Source organism: Trichechus manatus, unplaced genomic scaffold (genome assembly GCF_000243295.1).
Source record: "Trichechus manatus latirostris isolate Lorelei unplaced genomic scaffold, TriManLat1.0 scaffold00147, whole genome shotgun sequence".
NCBI classification, from domain to species: Eukaryota; Metazoa; Chordata; class Mammalia; order Sirenia; family Trichechidae; genus Trichechus; species Trichechus manatus.
In genome coordinates this window covers 5,194,609-5,215,986 of record NW_004444083.1, presented here as the reverse complement: position 1 = coordinate 5,215,986, position 21,378 = coordinate 5,194,609, and the positions used below count along the sequence as shown (strand labels likewise).

General features: G+C 38.1%; 1 protein-coding gene across 9 annotated transcripts in view; it reads right to left on the bottom strand.

Annotated features, from left to right (window-relative positions):
- Positions 1 to 21,378, bottom strand: part of DOCK10 (dedicator of cytokinesis 10) — a 301,945-nt gene that overhangs the window by 81,514 nt on the left and 199,053 nt on the right. For all 9 annotated transcript variants that reach the window (XR_002825555.1, XM_023740106.1, XM_023740109.1 and 6 more), the window contains 8 exons: positions 16,023 to 16,244; positions 15,714 to 15,836; positions 13,110 to 13,192; positions 7,434 to 7,556; positions 5,918 to 5,997; positions 3,902 to 4,089; positions 3,313 to 3,378; positions 933 to 1,025 (listed from right to left, as the gene is read on the bottom strand). Coding sequence is in view for 8 of the 9 variants with exons in the window: in XM_023740106.1 (XP_023595874.1) it covers positions 933 to 1,025; positions 3,313 to 3,378; positions 3,902 to 4,089; positions 5,918 to 5,997; positions 7,434 to 7,556; positions 13,110 to 13,192; positions 15,714 to 15,836; positions 16,023 to 16,244 (978 nt within the window). In the remaining variant the exon portion in view is untranslated. The remainder of the gene's footprint in view (positions 1 to 932; positions 1,026 to 3,312; positions 3,379 to 3,901; positions 4,090 to 5,917; positions 5,998 to 7,433; positions 7,557 to 13,109; positions 13,193 to 15,713; positions 15,837 to 16,022; positions 16,245 to 21,378) is intronic.

Sequence of the window (21,378 nt, the reverse complement as noted above, 5' to 3'; positions counted from 1 at the left end):
CTAATACAAAAAGTGTGACATTTTTAATTCTAGCCATCATACCAGCAAGGCGCATGTTGTCCTATTTAGATGACACAATATGACACAGCGGCAGGTTGCACTGGTTCAGACTTTGCTTTATGGTTAGAAATTAAATTTAAGCACTGTAATTGCCTGGTCTGAAGCTGTTGATAATATACGCTAACATGTGCACTGTAAATACTGTTGACCCAATGATATTTTAACATGGGTTATAGTGAAACGGTGAAGCTTCAGGCTGTGCAGTCACATGGCCTGAGTTTGAATCCTGACTGCCACTTATTAGTATGTGTCCTTGGCAAAGTTGTTTGTCCTCTCTGAGCCTCAGTTTCCTCATCCTTCAACAGGAAGGTAATAATAGTACGTACTTCTCAGAACTGCTGTGGGGATTAAGTGAGATAATTCATGGATGGAGCGTAGCATGGTGTCTGGTTTAATGATCAACAAGAAAGTCCTTGAAGTTAGCCAAGACATTTCTTGCTCCCATGTCCATTTAGATGTGGTGGTCCAGGCACACTCAAGCTCACGCAGGCTGTACCCAATGGTGATGGCATGTACGCTAGTTCTTTGTTCTTCCTATGATGACGTGGAAAGCTGCCATTGATTGGTTAAAGCTATATAACCCATGCTTTATTATACTGACTGGTGAAATGGAAGGGGAAATTAGTCTCACTTGAAAAGAATAATATAATAGAAACATTACATTTTTAAAGGTCAATCCTGTGCTGAAGTACACGAAGTTGCAACACACTCCTAGAGCAACTATCCATTAACATAGTTACTAAATCTTGGCTAAGAAAACACCTGCCAAGGGGTAATCTCAGTCTGAGGTGTGGTCATCCCGCATTATCTGACTCACTCGCTCACCTTTTATAAGAGCTGCTGGTGGCAGTAGGGGCCTGGCCCATCCTTACCTCGTCTGAGAAATCTGGATTCTGGGAATGGTGCAGAACTGCTGTGTAGGCAGCTGAGGTGAAGAGGGGTCCTCCAGGTTTGCCATAAATACACTGTTCAAACAAGTTACAAGTTGAACAATTATGAGTTATCTGATTTTAGCTGAGCACGGAAAAAGGCGACAAATCTTCAGTTACCAACCCCGGTGCAAAGGCAAATTTTGTGTCAGGCTTAGCAGACATCTAATTAACCTTGAGCTTTTTTGGCCTACTATCCGTTTTTGAAGGAGCCGTGGTGGTGCAGTGGTTAAGCGCTTGGCTGCTCAGTGAAAGGTGGAACCCACCAACCACTCCACAAGAGAAAGATGGGGCAATCTGCTTCCATAAAGGTTTTACAGCCTTGGAAACCCTATGAGGCAGTCCTACTCTGTCCTGAACTGTAACTGTGAGTCGGAATTGACTTGACGGCAATGTTTTTTGTCTGTTTATTTTTAATCCCATATTTATTATACAATGGATGCTTGGCTGAAGAAAATTTGGAAGTGTTAATTCATCATACAGATATTGCATCATTGCTGAGTCCCTGAATCAATTCATTCTCGGGCTTTTGATTGTTGTTGTTGTTGGTGATGTGGAAGTGGCCCCCGACTCATGGTGACCCCATGTACAATGGAACAAAATGCTGCCCAGTCCTGTCATCCCCATGATGGTTTGTGGATCAGACTACTATGATTCATAGAGATTTCACTGGTTGGTCTTGGGAAGTAGATCACTAGGCCTTTCTTCCTAGTCTGTCTTAGTCTGGAAGCTCCACGAAATCCTGTTCAGCATCAGAGCAACACTCAAGCCTCCACTGACAGACTGGTGGTGGCTGCCCATGAAACGCACTGGCCAGGAATTGAACCTGCGTCTCCCACATCGAAGGTAAGAATTCAACCACTGAACCACCAATGGCTCAATGGCTTTTGATTACCAGGAGATAAGGATTAACTTTTTCCAGAGAGATCCCTGCAAGATTCTGCAGAGGCTCAAAGAATACAACTTTGACCTAGTGCTTAAGGCAATCAGTCCTGGGCAACTGCAGGACTTGGTTGAACCCCAACCTCTAACATCCTTGCCTCCAAACACGACTGCTGAGCTGGCAGGACGGGTCAGGTGCCAGGTCCTCCCAACATTATATTATGACTGTATCCTAGCCCCTAATCAGGCCAGAGGATGTGAGATGGCACCTTCCTAGTCATGCAGCTTAAAAGCCCCCTGAAACCCAGTCTGGGGGTCCCTCCTCTGGAATCTGACATCTGGCCGTGCTGTATCTCTCTGCCATGCTTTAGAACGCAATGGAAACAGGACCTACACACCTGCAACTGTCTCTCTTTCCTAGAATTTTCCCATAAGCCCTTGCTCTACCAGGCCTGGAGAGTTTGCCATCAGGCCAAATGTAATTCGCTTGACAATTACATTTCACTTTGATTTTTCTCTCCCGATGCTAATGCTGTTGGGGAGCTTGGTACCTGCTCAAGACAATTTTAAAGAGCCTTTCCTCTTTACTCTGCATGATTCATTCTATCATTCTTAAATTAATCACCATTCTTCTGAATAATCCAACAAACTTCTTGGTGGCAAAATCAGGGTAGCACAATCGGTAGGCAACAGAGTGCTTTAAGAAGTTAATTCAGATAATGGTGGCAACTAGTTAGAAATTAGAATTACACTTTACAATCTATTTCCTATGATTCACCTAAACTGGGAAGAGCAGGCCACTGGCCCGATAAAAATAATCCTCCCTTCTCTTTTTATAGGTTACTTTTTGTTGCATGAAGTCCCAAAAATAAAAACAGTATATACCAAAAATGAGCTCTAAATATTGGCGTCCAGTTACAGTTTTAAAGGTTAAAACAGCAGAGTGCCTACAAATCTGAGTTTTATTGATCTTATTAAAATCATGTGATCAACAACCAGACTGACTTTCCAGGCCGATCTGCTTGTTCCTCAGGCAGCGGGCACAACACCTTCCATCCATGTGATCATTCCACAGGACCACCGCATTTTCTGGGAGGCCTAAAATGCAGCAGCCCTCCCGCACAGACCACAGGAAGGCTGGCAGGCATGTGCCTTTTGAAATTAGGGCTGCTGATTCAAGACACAGGCTAATCTATGGAAAGGACAACGTTTTCCAGAGACTAACCTCTGCATTTAGTTCACACTAGAATGGTTTTCTGTTATTTACACCATAAAAAGCTAAGTAGAACCAGGGGACAGCCATTTCTAATAGATCTAGTTAATGATGGCTAAAACAAATGTATGAAATTGCTCCTCTTTCAAATACACTGAAATAAAAAAGCTCTTCAGTGGTGGAAATCTATGCCCTCTCCTGCCGTGTGCCCTTGCTGACTTGGCTCACCTTCATTGGCTTGGCACCCTCTTCATCGGAGTTTTTGAACTCAATGCACACGGTGATATTTCGTGCCTGAAATTGCAATGGGGGAAATGGAAGCTGTAATTTTCTATTAAATAACACACACACACACACACACATACAGTCCAAGTGCCTAAAATAAGTAACATCAAATTGACTTTGAAAAAAGCAGAATGCCCACCATTTTCTTGTGACATTATCTATAGTGTTCAGAAATAGCAGAAAGATCTGGGAAGAATTTTTTTTTTTTTTTAAAGGACAAAAAAAAGCTCATTTTGAGAGAGACAAGCATGTTATTTTCAGGGTATATTTAGAAACTAAAAGAAGTTGTCCAGAATAAAAATATTTAGGGCTGGTTTCAGAAAGGAATATTAACATGCTACAAATCCGTGCATCCTTAAACCTGTCTAAGGTGAAACCATCGCTGCCCTTTAGAAAGCATTTTTTTTCCAAAAGGTTTTGTATTCTAAAGTGTTGGCCTATAGTGATTTGTATTTTTACTTTCAACAAACGATCTTCTATGGTCTAAGTGTGGTGGAAAGAGATGATGATATACCAGAAACTTATATCATACCTTGTTGAAGCACTTCTGGCTATCATACTTGAGGTGTCTGGGGTAAATGTAAATTTGATTTTTGTAGACTCTGTAGGGACGACAATACTTGGATGAGTCGTAAACAAATTCTTCCACCTCCACCGTGGGTTCAGGCTGAGCCGTCACATTGAAAGGCTTGACAGGGATAAAGGACGATGTTACACAATCTTAAAAAATCAGAAAATAAAAGTTTGTCATTCAATATGGTTCTTCTTTTAAGTAAACAATACTTAACATATTTTAAAAGTAATCCACTCAAAATAAAACTTTATAATTTATGTCATTTTGTGCTAAATTATGCTAGAATGAAAAGTTTGTAGGAGGTGGGTATGAAAGATAATCAAGCATTGTATTTAATACCAAAACTGATGTCTCAAAAAGGGTAAATCTTTTGGATGGGTTTATAACTATATTCTTTTTGTATCAAGCTTAATATAAAAAGTAATTTTAGCTAATGATCCTCTGAATATACTAACCAGATATTATACAACAAGGATTAACCCACTGACCTTTGCTATAACACTATAAATATAATGCAGATATTGATACACAGTAAAACAGAACTTTGCCCAAAGGGTCTATTATTGATAGTTTTAAGTGGATTAATAGTAAGTTTCACCTATGAAATCATTTCACAGCATGGGCTTGAAGCACCCTATGCATTATTGAATATGATTTATTTCATTTTTCTCTTCAGTTTTTACAACCTTTAAAATCCTAACCTTGCAGGAACGGCCTAAGAAAAAAGACAGAAAGGACCATTAAAATTTTTCAGATCCAAACTCCCATCACTAAATAATTCAGAGGCTGAAGTTGTGGTACTGAAAGGTAGCAAATCTGTTTACTTTCTTTCAGTCCATCTGGAATCTTCCTGCCTTCAGAAAAGCAAATGATTAGCTATGTGTACTTGGGAATCCAATACCAGGTTTTTTTCAAAAATCAATTATAATAGTTTTTACTATATGTTCAAATTTCTCTAATGTTCTACAATTCTCTCAAAGAGAATATTTTAGCTCTCTGTTTTATTATTTTTTCTTAGTATAGGTAATCAAAGCCACATTCTCCTAATTAGGTAGAGGAAATGGCTGGGTTTATCCTCTACTTTTTCATGCCAATCAATATAAAAATGATTTGGAGTCATGGCTTATAATGCTCATTGCATTTCATATTAAAATATTTGTGGAAAAATTGCAAGAATGGAAAACTTAAAGAGTACTAATGGTAATACAAATATCCTGTGATAATAATCTTCTCCCTATTTGTAGTTCATTATCGGATGCCTGTATTTGTCCTTTGCATTGCTGAGAAAGTCACCAAAAGGTAAAACCAGAAGTAGCAAAACGAAACAACACAAACCAAAAAACCAATCTCATCATTTGAGAACTAAATTCTGAAACTCATTTATTTATAAGTTAAACGCTCCTGCAATTTTTGACTTCTACTGACACAAACAAGATTTTTGATCGTATTCTGAAAAAGATACATACTCTCTCTGTAATAACAGAGTCTCAGTATATTTCAGTTTTAATTATTGCATGGTCACTTCGGTGGCTAAATGTTCAGCGTAACCCTTTGGTAACACAGTGTGGAATCGGCCCTATATTTTGAGTCAGAGAAACTGGACAGAATATAAGTTCTGCCAGTACAGGTTACTGGTTTACTAAACTCTCTGAACCTGACTTTATTCTTTTGCAACCCTCTGGGGTTTTGAGGATTAAATGATATAGTTTAACACCTTGCCAGAACAGTTGCATACCAGATAAATGGTAGGTTACCTTGAATATAGTTCTTGTCCTATAATACTTAAGAGTCTCCCTTAATGGAGAAGTAAGGAGCCCTACATTTCTAAAATATAATGAATTCCATTTATAGAAATATTTGGAAAAAATACCTATCTAATCAACCAACCAACCAACGAGCCAATAAACCAACCAAAGAAACCCCATTAAATGTTCAAAACTCTACAACCAAACCAGAACATCATCATCATCATACTTGGATGCTCCGAAGGAACGTTGTCAACAGCAATATCCAGGCTTCCAGGGATGGTCTGTGTTTTGCTTACTCTGTCAGCTCTGTGAAAGTATGCCAGCATAGAAAAACAAAAACACACACAATGCATTATTCTAGTTCTCAAGGAAAAGGAGTCAGCTATTAATTCTGAGCTTTGACACAAGCAAACAGTAGACCACAAATAATCTTGTGAATGATTTCTTTTAGCCAGTTAATCTTTGAGAGCCAGTTTGATGAAGCAAAGGGGAGTCTCTCCATGTATGTAATAACTGGTCTTATAGAATCACATAGAATTAGACTGGCTCAGGGCCTTCTCTGAGGTTTACCTCCTCACCCTTATTTTACTTCCTAAGGTTTATATTTTTTTCCAGAACAAAAAAGGACATTGGAAAATTTCCTTTGTAGTTAATAGAAACATATCCTCTATTGAATCTACAGAACATAATCATGCTTGTTTCATAATATATTATTTTTGTTTTGAATAAGCAAAATTAAAGGAAATTGGTTACTCTTAGATGAGAGAGACCAATAACTAACATTTAGAAATGGGCAAAGGGCACAAGAATAGTGCGTGCATTAGGGGACTAACAATTTAAGATATGTACCTTGTCATGAAACATCATATCATCAGATGTTGGAGGCATGGTGATTCATTTTTTAAAATGTGTAGCTTTTATGTATTTCTTCTCGTATTAATAATTGCCTTTGTCTTTTCCAAAAGCATTTGGATGACAGAAATATTAGGAATTATCGTGTTCACAGCAACATAATTTTTCTTTGGAGTGTTAAAACATGAACATAAAATCCTTTAACATTCCTCCTATTGAGAGGAGTCAATGTCTCTGTCCCTTTAATCTAGGTTCTGTGACAGCCTGACAATGGAATATGGTATAAATGGTACTGTGATAGTTTCTGGGCCTTGGCCTTAGGAAATTATCAGCAATCATTTCCTGCCCCTTGGAGTGCTTATTCTTAGAACCCAGCCACCATGCTGTGAGGAAACCCAAGTATCTCATTGAGAGGGCTGCTAGTCCACAGCTCCAGTTGAGCTCCCAGCTGACAACCAGGACAAGTTTCTAGTCGTTAAGTGAGCCATCTTGAAAGTAGTCATCCCCTGGCCCCCAGCTGACCAACCCAGACAATGTCATGCAGAAGAGTCAACTCTCCTCACCTAGCCATGTCCACATTGTGGACTCAGGAGTAAAATAAATGCTATTTTAAGCCACTAAGTTTTGGATTGGCTTGTTACATAGCAACAGATAACTGATAGAGTTTCACACTCCCTCCATATCATTCTGGCAAATTTACTGAGAGGTATCATTTGGGCATGTGTGAAGTCATCTGAAAAACATTTGCAAACATTTGCTTAGGGAGATTGGACATTTGAAAATCAGGTAATGAGGTATCATTTTCGCAGGGATAACAAACCAAGGATAGCTATGTAGCTTATTTATGCTTAACTTCAAGAGTATCCAAAAAGAAAAAACAAAAAACATACCTTCTGTAATCGGACACTAGTTTAAGTAGGTCCTCAGTTGATATCTTGCTAGCTTCTTGTCTATATAATGGTGAAAATCTTGAGTCTTTGTCCACGTTTCCCTGGTTGTCCTTAAATACTGATCTGAAAGAAAATGATATTTATTCATGGCGGTATTTAGATATTGTTTATGCAGTTGTGTTTTTAGAGAGACTATGTTGATTAATTTCCCATTTAAAACAGAAGAAACTCCAGAAACTTATAAAAAGGCAAGCAAAGCTCTTAGAAGAAAAGTTTCATTTGCACACTGTATTTCTGTTATCTTTAATTTTTTATATTCAACTCTGTATCTAAGTGACAATAGCCCATTAGTCTATTGTTTTAAATGACATCTCACATTTGGTAACTTATGTCAAAACTTCGGCGTATTAATGGAGTGAGGAAGAATATGAGCAGACATTATTCTTTTTTATTATTTCCTCAAGACAACCTAAACCTGGACAAGACAGGGTCACCTTCAGTTTGGATTGCACCAGTAGGGTTTAGTGGAGCAGGGATAAGGTTGTGTATGTGTGTGGAGAGGGGCAGACTCCTGCAACATTTTAATGGAAATAGATGTACTCATGTGCTTTCAGGACACAGCCAAAGATAAAATGGAGGACACGTGAGTTAGAAATTTAAGAGAACACCATGAATCCAAATTATTTCCTGCTTGATCCATTTCCTCAGAATTATGTAGAATACATAAAATTTTTGTTCAAATAATATAGTAATATAGTACGCTTTGTGTTTAGATGTCGCCTTTTGTTCTTCCTCAAACTTCATCATATCATGTGCCAGTGAAACAAAAAACAGACCCCATGTGCAATTGCTCTCTGTGTAATGTTAGGGAAATGCTGAACTTCTACCTCTGCTAACTTAAGGGCCATAACTAGGATATTATTACTCTTTAAATTAATCATAGTTTTCAATAAACAGGCTGCAATGGACATTTAAATGAACACCTGATCACAGAGCCCTAGTGTACAATAATATAGAGAATGGGCCAAGAAATGATATTTTAGACTCCTTAAACCTGTTTCCTCATTTTTCTATGCTAAGTAATGAGGAAAAAAAAAGAAAACCATCTTTATCAAAAAACACTGGGGAAACAAAATGAAAATATTTAACTTGAAGATATTTTTATTTAAATATTAAAATATTATACAGGGCTCTTGCTTGAGTGAAAAAAAATACTGAAACCAGTATTTTCCAACATGAAAGGAATTTAAACTGAGCTTGATTAAATTTTTATTAATCTATCTGTTCAAAGACCTCACCAGATGTGCACAGTGCAACTTGTTTTTGTTCTTATCCATAGCTCGGTTTGGAGAGTGTTCACTTACATCGGAAACTCATCGTAAAGAGAATGAAGAGTACAGCACCATGGGGGAAGCACTGCTCACAGTGCCATGTACTCTGTTATTGCTCTATAAATATACTAACTGGCAAGGAGAACAAAGAACTGACTCATTTACACAGATGGTTTTTGGAATGGCTGGGACATTGTGCCTAGTCCCAACGGCCAAATTTGAGCAATAATCAGTATATTGTAAGGGTCTCAGAACGATGACATTTGGGGTCTGATCAAAGGAAATGTGGTATCTAGCCTAAAGGAAAAGAGGCTCAGGTGTCCCTGATAGCCTCCTTCAAAGCAGCATAGATAGTTGTATAGAAAGAATTAGACGTTTTTTTCATGGCTACAGTGGAAAAAATACAGAAGTGGTTGTTGGGCAGTTTTCAAATTTTTAAGCAACAAATTATCTAATCATTATGGTTATAAGAAGACAGAAGGGGCCTCTGGAAGAGACAACATGTAAACAGAGGTTGGCAATCATTGGTTGGGAATGTTTTTGTCTGTATGGCAGCATCAGATAACAGTTACGCAGGGTGCTTCTCTAAATGTACAGATTTAAGAATGAAATTTTTATTTTGGTCTAGTTTAATTTTAAAGAAAAGACACTAAATAGGCCTGACTTGGATTTAGGCATGTATGATTCTGGGGTGACATGCATGGAAGAGTTCACGGGTGGTGCAAATGGTTGAGTGCTTGACTACTAACTGAAAGGTTGTCAGTTCAAACCCTCCCAGAGGTGTCTCAGAAGAAAGGCCTGGCGATCTGATTCCAAAAGGTCACAGCCATGAAAACCCTACGGAGCAGTTTTACTCTGTAATACACGGGGTCATCATGAGTCAGAATCGACTCCATGGCAACTGGTTTGGTTATGCATAGGAAAGAGTTCCATTAACAACATGACACACTTGTGTTAACTTTCTCCCAATTCAGATGTAACCATCTGTATGTGTTCTCAATACTTATCCCAAAGATAACCTTTTCACTGTAAAATGGCACTACAGCTGGTGCCAAAAATAAACACATGCATCAAATTAATTTCAGATAAAATGTTCACAAGTGATGAGCATCTGTGTGTACTGAAGTGGGTGGGATGATTAGATTTGGGTAAAAATATGGTCATAACTTAAATTATCAGCTCCACTTCTTCCGTGACAGTTGATTTTAAGGGCCTAATGTTTTAGGGCACACTCAAAACTATATTGCAAAACAAACCGCAATCTAGAAAATAGAACGGAAAAGTAGCCACAGAATCAGCAGTGTCAGTAAAGTACCGAAGGGTCAGGAGACAAGCTTTGTCAAGACGACACAAGTCACAACAAGCTTCCCTCTGACTCCACCCACATTTATTTGAAGCAGCATCTACACTGTGAAGGGGAAATTAAAATATTCCTTGGTTAAATCTTGTACCTTTTGCGGTTAGATAAAACCAAATGGCTTAATATGAAATCTTTCGAACTGTAGTGCTAGTCATTTTTCTCCATTGCCAGAGATGTTTCTGTAAGTGTATATCATATATTCATACACATAAATTGGTGGTGTATATACACTGTTTCCTAACCTACAACCAAACCACCAATCGTATATTAACAACATGTAATTGTGGCATTGTTGGCTTTCCAGTCCTGGGAATAATTACTTCAATCATCAGTTAACACTGTCAACCTCCTGAAAATCTTCATCTGTCTTTCTTCCAGCATACTTTGTTAAATTCAAAATAGAGTGGCTACTTCTTCTCCTAAGTGCTCAGGTTATTCTAATAACAGGCAATTCTTTTACTTCTTTCTTCTACATTATCTTTAATGCCCTAGAGTTACCAGAAATGGGGACTACTGAGGTGAATATGACTCCACAGGTGACTTTTAATAATAACATTAGAATAATGACTTATAGTAGTAGCTATATTTTGTGTGGTAGATATCTGTGCTCATTAATCCTTGTGACATTAAATTAGGTATTATTATTCCTTTTTTGTAGATTAAAATAAAATTGAGGTAACAAGAGATTAAATAATATGTCCAAGTTCACTTGGCTAGCAAGGGATAGAGTTGAATTTTGAACCCAGCTCTGTCTGGTTCTAAAACTTTGGAACAATGTTGGATCTTTAGAGAGAAAACGTTTGCAATTTTGCTATATTTGAGTATTTCACTCTTATTAAGGAACATCTTCCCTTTACTTCCTCCACTAGCTTTTCTGTTAGAAACTGAGAATACTTAACAATAAAGAAACGTTTGATCAGTGAATTATAGCTAGTTGTCCTTTATCTTAAAGCTTATGAGAAATAACAGTGATATTCATCATAAAGGATTCAGTGTATCTAAATAACATCTTTTTCATGTGGGATATCCTGGCTTTAGTTGTCCCTGTAGAAAGAGATTTAAAAAAAAGGGAGATAAAGGGATATCTAGGATTTACTTTATGCCAAATGCTGTTGCATCTGAGCTCGCACATGAGGCTGTTATTGTCAGCTCCATTTATCGATGGGGACCCGGAGACTTAGAGAAGAAACTCACCCAGAGCCACCAACTAATAAGCGGTGGCCTGATCTGACCCCTGTTTGGTGGACACTGGGATCTAGTCTCTTTCTCCCTTGTCACAGTGCTGCCTAGGGAAAACGAACATTGCTGCCCAAACTTCCACATTTCTGCTCCTTGGGCCCCTCCAACCCACAACTTTAAATAGCAAACTCAAAATCATAACAAATATCAGCAAGCTTACTCTACACATGCTTACCCCAGGAACTGTTAAAATCCAAAAATGGCATAATCAATGGGTTTACCCTTCCAGACTTTAAAGTTATAGCTATTGGGTCAATGTCACCATGTTACCAATATTTAAATGAATATTTAATAAGGTGCAGTGCGATTAATTACTTTTGTGTGTGGCCTTTCTAACCATGGTCTTGTGACTCTCATCCAGGTGACTGGGTGGAGCTGTGTGATAAGGTAATTGTGGCCCACTGAGGGGACTGGTCAGTTTTGCCTTAAAAGAGAGCCAATTCCAGAGCAGAGAGAAGGAGCCCACCACCACCCAAGAAGGAGAGACCAGCAGGAGAGACTTGGAAGCAGAGACCCTGCAGCAGAGTCCTGGCAGCAGGAGACAGCATGGTGGGTTTCCCGGCCCACACAGGGAGAAAGCCGAGTTCCTTTGGGGAGAGGACTGCGAGCACGGCTGGGAAGAGGCAATCCTGATGGAAGAACTGTATCCTCAGTGTTCTTGTGCCTGAACTGTAATTGTTATTTCCCTAATAAACCCCATAATTGTGAGTATGGCCTGTGAGTTCTGTGTGGCCATTGCAATGAATTATCAAACCCAGTAGAGAGTGCTGTGGGAGGGATGGTTGGTGTCAAAATTCGTAAAGATGGTGGAGAGAGGAGGCATGTCTGACCCCCGCCACATACGAATCAGCCTTGGGCTGTTGATCTTGATTCTCCTTGCTCCTCATGAAGCTGGAGGAGGTCAGACACTGCCCTCATGCCATTTTTTCATAAAGTGTTTTATCTGAAGTTCTAATTATATGTATTATATATATAATTCTTTTTCTCGTTTATTCAGTTTGTACATTGCTGATCTTTTTTTTTTCTTATGAGTCTATGCCATGCTTTCCTCCTTTACAAAATTATTACACTGATAAGGATACAAAGAGGTTGAGGAGTACGAAAATAATTGACGTTGAGGCAGATCCAGAAAGCATATTTTTTCCTTATGTAAAGGGTATACCACATGTCCGGGTGGATGATTCTATCATCAGTGTCCACATAACACAGCATTTCTATCAGAGTCAACTGGTATTGATACATTTGGCTATGTAAATCAATACTAAAATCAAAGAGCGTTAAGTGACCCATTTGATGGTTTCATATGGACATACACATATACTTCTGTGCTCCACATACAGCTGAGAACATGTAACTACATAAGGATTCATACTGCATCCACCTGAATTTTATGCACACCAGTCTTACAGAGTTGATGTAATGTCAAGGGCTTGTTGAACAAAATATAAATTATGAACAAGCTCTCACTTTGATTTGGTACTTACCAAGAACCCACGGCATGCCTGTACATGCATGCACGGCACACGTACCACGACCTCTGTCTATTATGAGCTGTCTTGCTAAATTGTTTTGAGATATGTAAGTTTCTGGGAAGCTCAAGGTGTTTATGACAATGAACACATTAGCATTCTTCTAGGCATGAGTACATTAAAAATAATGGGTAATAAAAAGGTGTTCAAAACTGAACCTTACGATGCAGACTATATATGTATCCTATTGGTTGCAACTGCCAAAAGGTCAACCTACCTCACCGCCCACGCAAATGGCATGTGGTATTTCCCCAATTTGCTGCAGAACTGCTTGTTGGATTTTAGTATCTTCTGTGCATACTAGTTAAAGTAAATAAAAATATTGTTTAGAACATCACTTTACAAACTGTACATGTAAAATAACGATGACTATTTTTTCCAAATGATCTTACGTTCAACTTAGTAGAACTCTGTCTTACTGGCAAATGTACCGCATAAAGAGTCAAACTATATCCTCTGTGTTCAAAACAACTGTATAACATTTTTCTTTTAGTTTGGAAATTCCAAATGTAAAAACTACCCTTGTTTTGGAATATCAGCTTTTTTTTTTCTCTCTCTGACTTAAAAGATCTTAAAATATTGAATGAAAAGTGTTATCTACACACATACAGTCTGTCCTATGTTTTCTTTTATTAGGTAAGGTGGAGGTGAGCAAACTTGTTCTGTAAAAGGTCATGTAGTAAATATTTTGGGTATTATGGACCATATGGGATCTGAAGCAGCTGCTCAACTATGTTGCTGCAGCAGGAAAGCAGTCACAGAAAATACACATATGAATGAGTTTGGCTGAGTGCCAATAATACTTTATTTACAAAAACAGGAGGCAAGCCAGATTTGATCTGTGTATTTTAGTCTGCTGAACTCTGAATTAAGGGACTCTCACAAATACATAAAACACTGCCCTAAACTGATGCACATGCTCAAATTCAATTATTACAGCATATACTTTGTATGGAGAATATGTTAGTGTTGTCGTTAGGTACCATCCAATTGGTTCTGACTCATAGCAACCCTATGTACAAAAGAACGAAACACTGCCCAGTCCTGCACCATCCTCACAACTGTTGTGTTTGAGCCTACTGTTTGAGCCACTGTGTCAATCCATCTTGTTGAAGGTCTTCCTCTCTTTGGCTGACCCTCTACTTCACCAAGCATGGTGTCCTCCAGGGACTGATGTCCAAAGTACTTGAGATGAGGCTTCACCATCCTCGCTTCTAAGGGACATTCTGGCTGTACTTCTTCCAAGTCAGATTTGTTTGTTCTAATGGAATTCCATACTATATTCAACATTCTCCACTAACACCATAATTCAAAGGTATCAATTCTTCAGTCTTCCATACTCCTTGTCCTGCTTTTGCATACATATGAGGCGACTGAAAATATCATGCCTGGGTCAGGCGCACATTAGTCCTCATAGTAACATCTTTGTTTTTAAACACTTTAAGGAGGTCTTTTGCAGTAGATTTGCCCAAAGCAACACATCATTTGATTTCTGGACTGCTGCTTCCATAGGCATTGATTGTGGATCCAAGTAAAATGAAATCCTTGACAACTTCAATCTTTTCTCCATTTATCATGGTGTTGCTTATTGGTCCAATTGTGAGGAATTTTGTTTTCTTTATGTTGAGATAGAATCCATACTGAAGGCTGTGGTCTTTGATCTTTATCAGTGAGTGCTTCAAGTCCTCTTCATTTTCAGCAAGCAAGGTTGTGTCATCTGCATAGTGCAGGTTGTTAATGAGTCTTCCCTGTTCTTCTTCATATAGTCTGGTTTCTCAGATTATTTGCTCACATACAGATTGAATAAGTATGGTGAAAGGATACAACCCTGATGCACACCTTTCCTGACTTTAAACCACGTAGTATCACCTTGTTCTGTTCAAACAACTACCTCTTGATCTATGTACAGGTTCCTCATGAGCACGATTAAGTGTTCTGGAATTCCCATTCTTTGAAATGTTAACCATAATTTGTTAGGATCCACACAGTCGAATGCCTTTGCATAGTCAATAAGACAAAACATCTTTCTGGTATTCTCTGTTTCAGCCAGGATTCATCTGACATCAGCAATGATATTCCTCGTTCCATGTCCTTTTCTGAATCTGGCTTGAATTCCTGACAGTTCCCTGTCGATGTACTGCTGCAACCGCTTTTGAATGATCTGCAGCAAAATTTTACTTGCGTGTGATATTAATGATATTGTTCAATAATTTCTGCATTTGGTTGGATCACCTTTCTTTGGAATAGCTTAGACTTCTTCCTTCAGTACCATCAGTTCTTGATCGTACGCTACCTCCTGAAATGACTGAATGTCGACCAATTCTTTTTGGTACAGTAACTCTGTATATTCCGTCTATCTTCTTTTGATGCTTCCTGCATCATTCAGTATTTTGCCCATAGAATCCTTCACTACTGCAACCAGAGGCTTGAACTGAATTTTTCTTCACTTAGGTGTTATTATATTTTGATATACACTTATCTTATTTTATCACTTAGTTTATCATAAGCATTGTCTGAGTCTAAGCCAACTGCATTTATATACTTGTTTTGAGACATGCAGACTATTCCTAGATTTTCATTACTGTTAATACTTTGATTCTTAGGCTTAAAACTTTATCCACATTTAAATTTATTTCAGGAGTCAGGAATTGCTGGATCAAAAAGCATAAACCAAAAATACATAGTTTAAGAAATGATAGATATTCATTTCACTAATGATTGAATATTTCAAGACTTAAATTTATCAAACGTTCATTAAAAAGCAGTGAGACTTCATTTCTTGAAAGCACTAAAGTTATTTGTAAGGAAGATTATGCATTACCTTGTTGGAGTCTGGATTCTTAATATAAGGTTCAGCACCACTTGCAATGTTTCCCATTAGTATTTTTTCGATTTTGGCCACCAAAACAATTTCAGAGTGTGGATTACTTACAGAAAATATGGCCTATGTAAAAAGAAAGGAGCCAGTAAGCATCTAAGACTCCATACTGAAGGCATTTACAAAATTCCACTTTTTTTAAAGGACAGCTTTAAGGGAATATTTCTTTGGAAAGTTGCCCATCTTATATGATCTATTGTTAAGAACAACGGAACAAGCATTTTCCATCCTATAATAAATCAAATGTGTAACCTGCTTTGGAAATTTTAGCCATTCCTCTGGAAATCCTTTGATGTAAGGCTCGTCTGATTGTCTTGGAGTGACGGTGTCAATGTTGCCATTTTCCAAAGCCATGGGAAGCCCTGAGATCATTTGCCTGACAGCAGTGTGGTTTAGATCCGCATGAAAATCTGCAGAAATCTTCCTGCTGTCTCTGAGGTCATAAAGTGCCACACTCAGAAAAAAAGGCTCAATCTGCAAGAAAAGGAAAGAACAGATGGTGTTGAAACGAAATCATTACACATGCAACATCCTCTGTAGTACATTCTTTCACAAAGCAGTAAATAAAAGTATATGTAGGAAGCAAGTTCCCCTTGACTCCTGGAGGAGTACCGGAAATCTTTCCCTCCAGCAGGTGCCTCAGACCCCAGGATTGTATTTCATTGGTATCTCCATTCTAGTTTCTCCATGAAGCAGTCTCTTCCATATGTTGCACTACATGCACTACAATACAAACACTCGTAGCTATTTCACTTACACTCTCAAAAACTACCTGCCACCACAGTCTCCCCAGGACCCTGGAAATCTGTAGCAGAGTCCGAGAAGTTTCTAGACTGCGCTTTGGGAAATACTTCACTAGTCCAATCACTTCTCATTTTTTCTATCATAGCTTGAGAGCATAACAATAATATCTAATATTTATACCACATGTACTGTATACCTGCCATTGTTCTAGAAACTTTCAATACATTGTTGTTAGTTGCTGTGGAGTCCACTCCAACTCATGGCAACCCCATGTACAACAGAACGAACTGCTGCCCTGTCTTGGGCCATCTTCACGATCATTATCATGTTCAAGTCCATTATTGTGACCAGTGTTTATTTTGAGTGCTTTCCAACCTAGGGGCTCATCTTTCACCATTACATCAGACAATATTCTCTTGTAATCCACAGGGTTCCCACTGACTAACTGTTAAAAATAGATAGCCAGGCTTTTCTTCTGTCTTAGTCTGGAAGCTCTGTGGAAATCTGTCTACCACGGGTGGTCCAGCTAAAATATCAGCGGCACAGCTTCTAGCATCACAGCAACATGCAAGTGAGCACAAAAATGAATTCTGGAAGTGGGCATTCAGTCATCTCTGGGATATCCCAGCTGCAGTTAGATATATGAGTTTTGATCCCGGTCACTGAGCTGGAGATGTGGACCTGGTAGTTTCTGTATGTGAGTTCTTGTTTAAGCCAAGGAGAAAAAGAGAAGGGGTTCAGAATGGAATCCTGGGAAATATCAACATGCAAAGTACAGAGATGGGGTAGAGAAACAGCTGATCAAGGATACTAAGGAGTGAAGAGAAATGTAAAATGATAAACTGAAAAAAAAAAAAAAATCTAAATGACACCAGAGTATCATAGAAACTAAAGCAGAAGAAAGATTTAAGAAAAAAGAAATGGTCATCTAGAACAAATGTCAAATAAAACAAAGATTAAGATAAGGACTCAAGCACTCATCTGTCTATCTATCTTCAGGTTCTAAAGATGGAATATATCCATAAAAACATTTTTATTTACACCACTTAATTTTGAATTGTGGAGCCCTGGTGGTGAAGTGGTTAAGACCTCAGGCTGCTAATCAAAAGGCTAGCAGTTTGAATCCACCAGCCACTCCTCGGAAACCCTACGGGGTTCTACTCTGTCCTATAGGGTCGCTATGAGTCGGAATGGACTCAATGGCACACAACAACAATAATAATTTTCAATTGATAACTATCATGTTTGTATTCTGTGGACAAGTAGGTTATGTAAAAAGACTACATTATGGGCCAGTTCATCATTACACAGACTCACACATGCTGTGGATTTTGCTGACTGCTTAGTGGGTATCTCGTATCCTTCGAAACGTAGTAGCATGGGTATTAGTTCAATTTCCTGATATTTGCAATACTTGCCAGCTCCCTTACTGCTAAAAATATAAATCTGCATATGAAATGAAATCCAATATCTTTTTATAAAATACAGCAATTGCAAAGTGAAAGTTTTATATTTTATTAATTTAATTTAGAAAAACTCTTGGGTTTGTGGTAGTGGTAGTCTGTCAAGAGATTAAAAAAAAAAAAGCAAAAATTACATAAAAATAACCCAGGTAGGAGTTCAAAACACATTTACGGTCAAAGTGAAATCATTATTATTTTTCCAGAATTGTTGCATTTTGCTTTTCATTTCTGCTTAGTGAATGGAAATAAATTACCTACTTTGATAATCCATGAGAAATTAGAGCTCACGCGGTGATTCATTTATTTCTTCAATCTACCTTTTCAACTTAAATGTCAAATATTACTTTTCAAGTCTCTGGGCTTTTCAGTAAAGATTTGGTTAATAAAACACCTTCAAAACCTAACAAATTAAGTCAGAAGGTTTCTTACATTTAGAATTCTGTCCTCTTTTTAAAAAAAATTCAAGAACATGAAATTTTAAATGTAATTCTGCTGTGAAGCAGCTTTATTAGTTCAGATTTTTGGAATCAATTCCTATTTTCAAAGAAATATTTTATACTATAAAACCAAAAGCAATAAAGAAGTTTTCAATGTACCCCTAAAAAATTACACGCTGTCAAATATTGTTTCCTCATCACGGAAACATTCTTTCCCAGGAAACTTTTAGAAGCTTATTCATTAAATGCATCAGTTCACTCTTCAGCAACCTTGCAAAATATTTCATTTAAAATCATGCTCACTGAATTAAAAACAATGAGTTTAAGAATAGTTATATTAATTAAAAAGAGCATTATTAAGTAAGTACATGAGGATTTAAAAAAAATCCATTAAATATCAAACTCCTGTTGAATTAAGGTGAAGCTGTTATATGAGTTAGTTGTTTGTGCTGTTTATAAGCCAAATGAAGGAGCCATGGTGGTGCAGTAGTTAAGCGCTAGGCTGCTAACTGAAAAGTTGAGGGTTCAAACCTACCAGCCGCTCCGAGGGTGAAAAATGCGGCAGTCTGCTTCCATAAAGATTACAGTCTTGAAAACCCTATAGAACAGTTCTACTCTGTCTTATAAGGTCACTATGAGTTAGAATTGACTCAATGGCAGTAGATTTTCAGCCCCGGTGGTGCAGAGGTTAAGCGCTCATCTGCTATCCAAACGGTCAATAGTTTGAACCCACCAGTCACTCCACTCTGTGGAAAAAAGATGTGGCAGTCTGCTTCCATAAATATTAAGCCTTGGAAACACTGTGGGACAGTTCTACTCTGTCCTATAGAGTCACTAGGAGTTGGAATTGATCCAATGGCAATGGGATAAGCAAAATGAAATTACTTTTTAAAAAGTAATTGCCTAGGTTTTTTTTTTTTTTTTAAATTGTATATCAACTGTAAAAAAATTAAAAACAACGCAGACATACAGAAGACTCCAAATCCACTTAATCCCGATACATTTGAAAGTGCAGACGAAACCTGCCCTATAAATCTAGGCATGTTCTCTTGCCTGGGGAAACTGGCCCAAATACAAATATTTAGCTTCTGAATATGGGCCTTAGCACAAAGAAAGCAAGCAATCCACGGGGAAGGAGTCGTATGTCCCTGCTACTGAAACGAAAAGCCCATTATCTTTTAGTTTCAATTTCTAAACTGGATTTCTTAATTACACTTAAGGATGCACAGGGTCAAAAAAAAAAAAGCATCTATTTTTACTTAATGAGCTAACTAAATGACATTCTGACTTGGGGTAAGTTTTCCCAATATTCCCAAAGAGTTTCAAGAACCAAGTTTCTAGTGTTTTTTTTTAACTCTGCACGAAAGTATGTTCCGATTACTCCTCCTAACACTTTTCACTCCATGGAAATTATTCCTGCTATTGTCACTAACGGAGCCCTGGTGGCGCAGTGGTTAAGAGCTCGGCTGCTAACCAAAAGGTTGGCTGCTCAAATCCACCAGCTGCTCCTTGGAAACCCTATGGGCCAGTTCTACTCTGTACTATAGAGTCACCTTAAGTCGGAACTGACTCGATGGCATCTAACAACAACACAACATAGCCACCAACATCCTTCATGATGCCACTCCTCTTTGGCTTCATGTTACTCAGCTTCTCAACACCATTCCACACAGCTGACCCTTTCTCTCTTACCCTTCGTGATCCACTCTTCCCTGGTACATCTGTACCTCAAAGGCCATTCCTTCTTAGTTTTCTTTGGTTACTTCCCCTCTATTCAGCCTTTAAAGTTTTGGCTCCTTCTCTGTTTAGAGAGGTTCTTAGATGATTCTCTCCAGATCAATGACTGGACTAGACATCCAAATGTGTATCTCCATCCTTGGCCACTTCCTTGAACTCCAAACTTGTACTGAAATCTGCTCACTGGACATCTCTATTTGGGTATTTCATAGGCCTGTTAACAAGCTTAACTTGTCCATAATGGAATCTCGCCCTTAAAAAATGAATCTAATCTTTAAGAGGTCAGGGACCTTGCTAACTTGTTCCCCGCTGTTTCCCCAGTAGATATAAGAAGTGTAGATCATAGTAAGCACACTTAATAAATAAACTGGAGAACGAATAAGCCTGTCTTCAACCACTCTCATTCTTACTCACATACCTAGTGCATAGCTTCATTTCAGAGAAGGATTCTTACTGGCGACACATTTCAATGTTATACTGTATTATGTCTCAACAAGAATCTCACATGTAACATTGAAAACATCAATACCATTTTGTTTTCATCCATGGTGTTTGCAAATTTCAAAGTAATTTCTCACACATGAAAATAAGTTAGTATTGAATGATCATTTACCATGTACCATCCATTGTCTAAGTACTTTCCATATATTACCTCATTTAATCTTCTTAATGACCATTTAAAATAGTTAGTGTCATTATCCCATTTAGAGAAGCAAAGACTGAGGGTCAGCCCCTTGTCCAAGGTGGCACAACTCTTAAGTGGTAAAGCTAGGCAATCTGACCCCAGTAGCATCATCTCATTTGATTCTTTGCATTAAATCTGAGGTCCACAGGTTTGTACCATTATCCTGCTCTGGGTAAGAGGCTCAAAGTATCAATGAGGTGCCTAAAGACACAAACTGCCTAAAGTAGATGGTAAAGACTTCTGAAAGAGTTAATGCTGTCTGCCAACCCCTCACGCACTCAACTGACCAACAAAGCTAGTTTCAGTACAATATAAATAGAGGGGTACACAGGACTGTGCATACAGTTAATAATGAAAACTCTATGCTGTTTGTAGGCTTCTAAAGCAAATGTGGCTTGCATCAAGAATCTGGAAATAAGTTTTATTCTTTGAGGTGAAAGATGACAATTGAAGGATGATGTATTAAAAATTTTAACAGACTACATTGAAAAAGAATCACAAGGGACCATAGCAAAATATTAAGAAACATTTTTTTTTTTTTT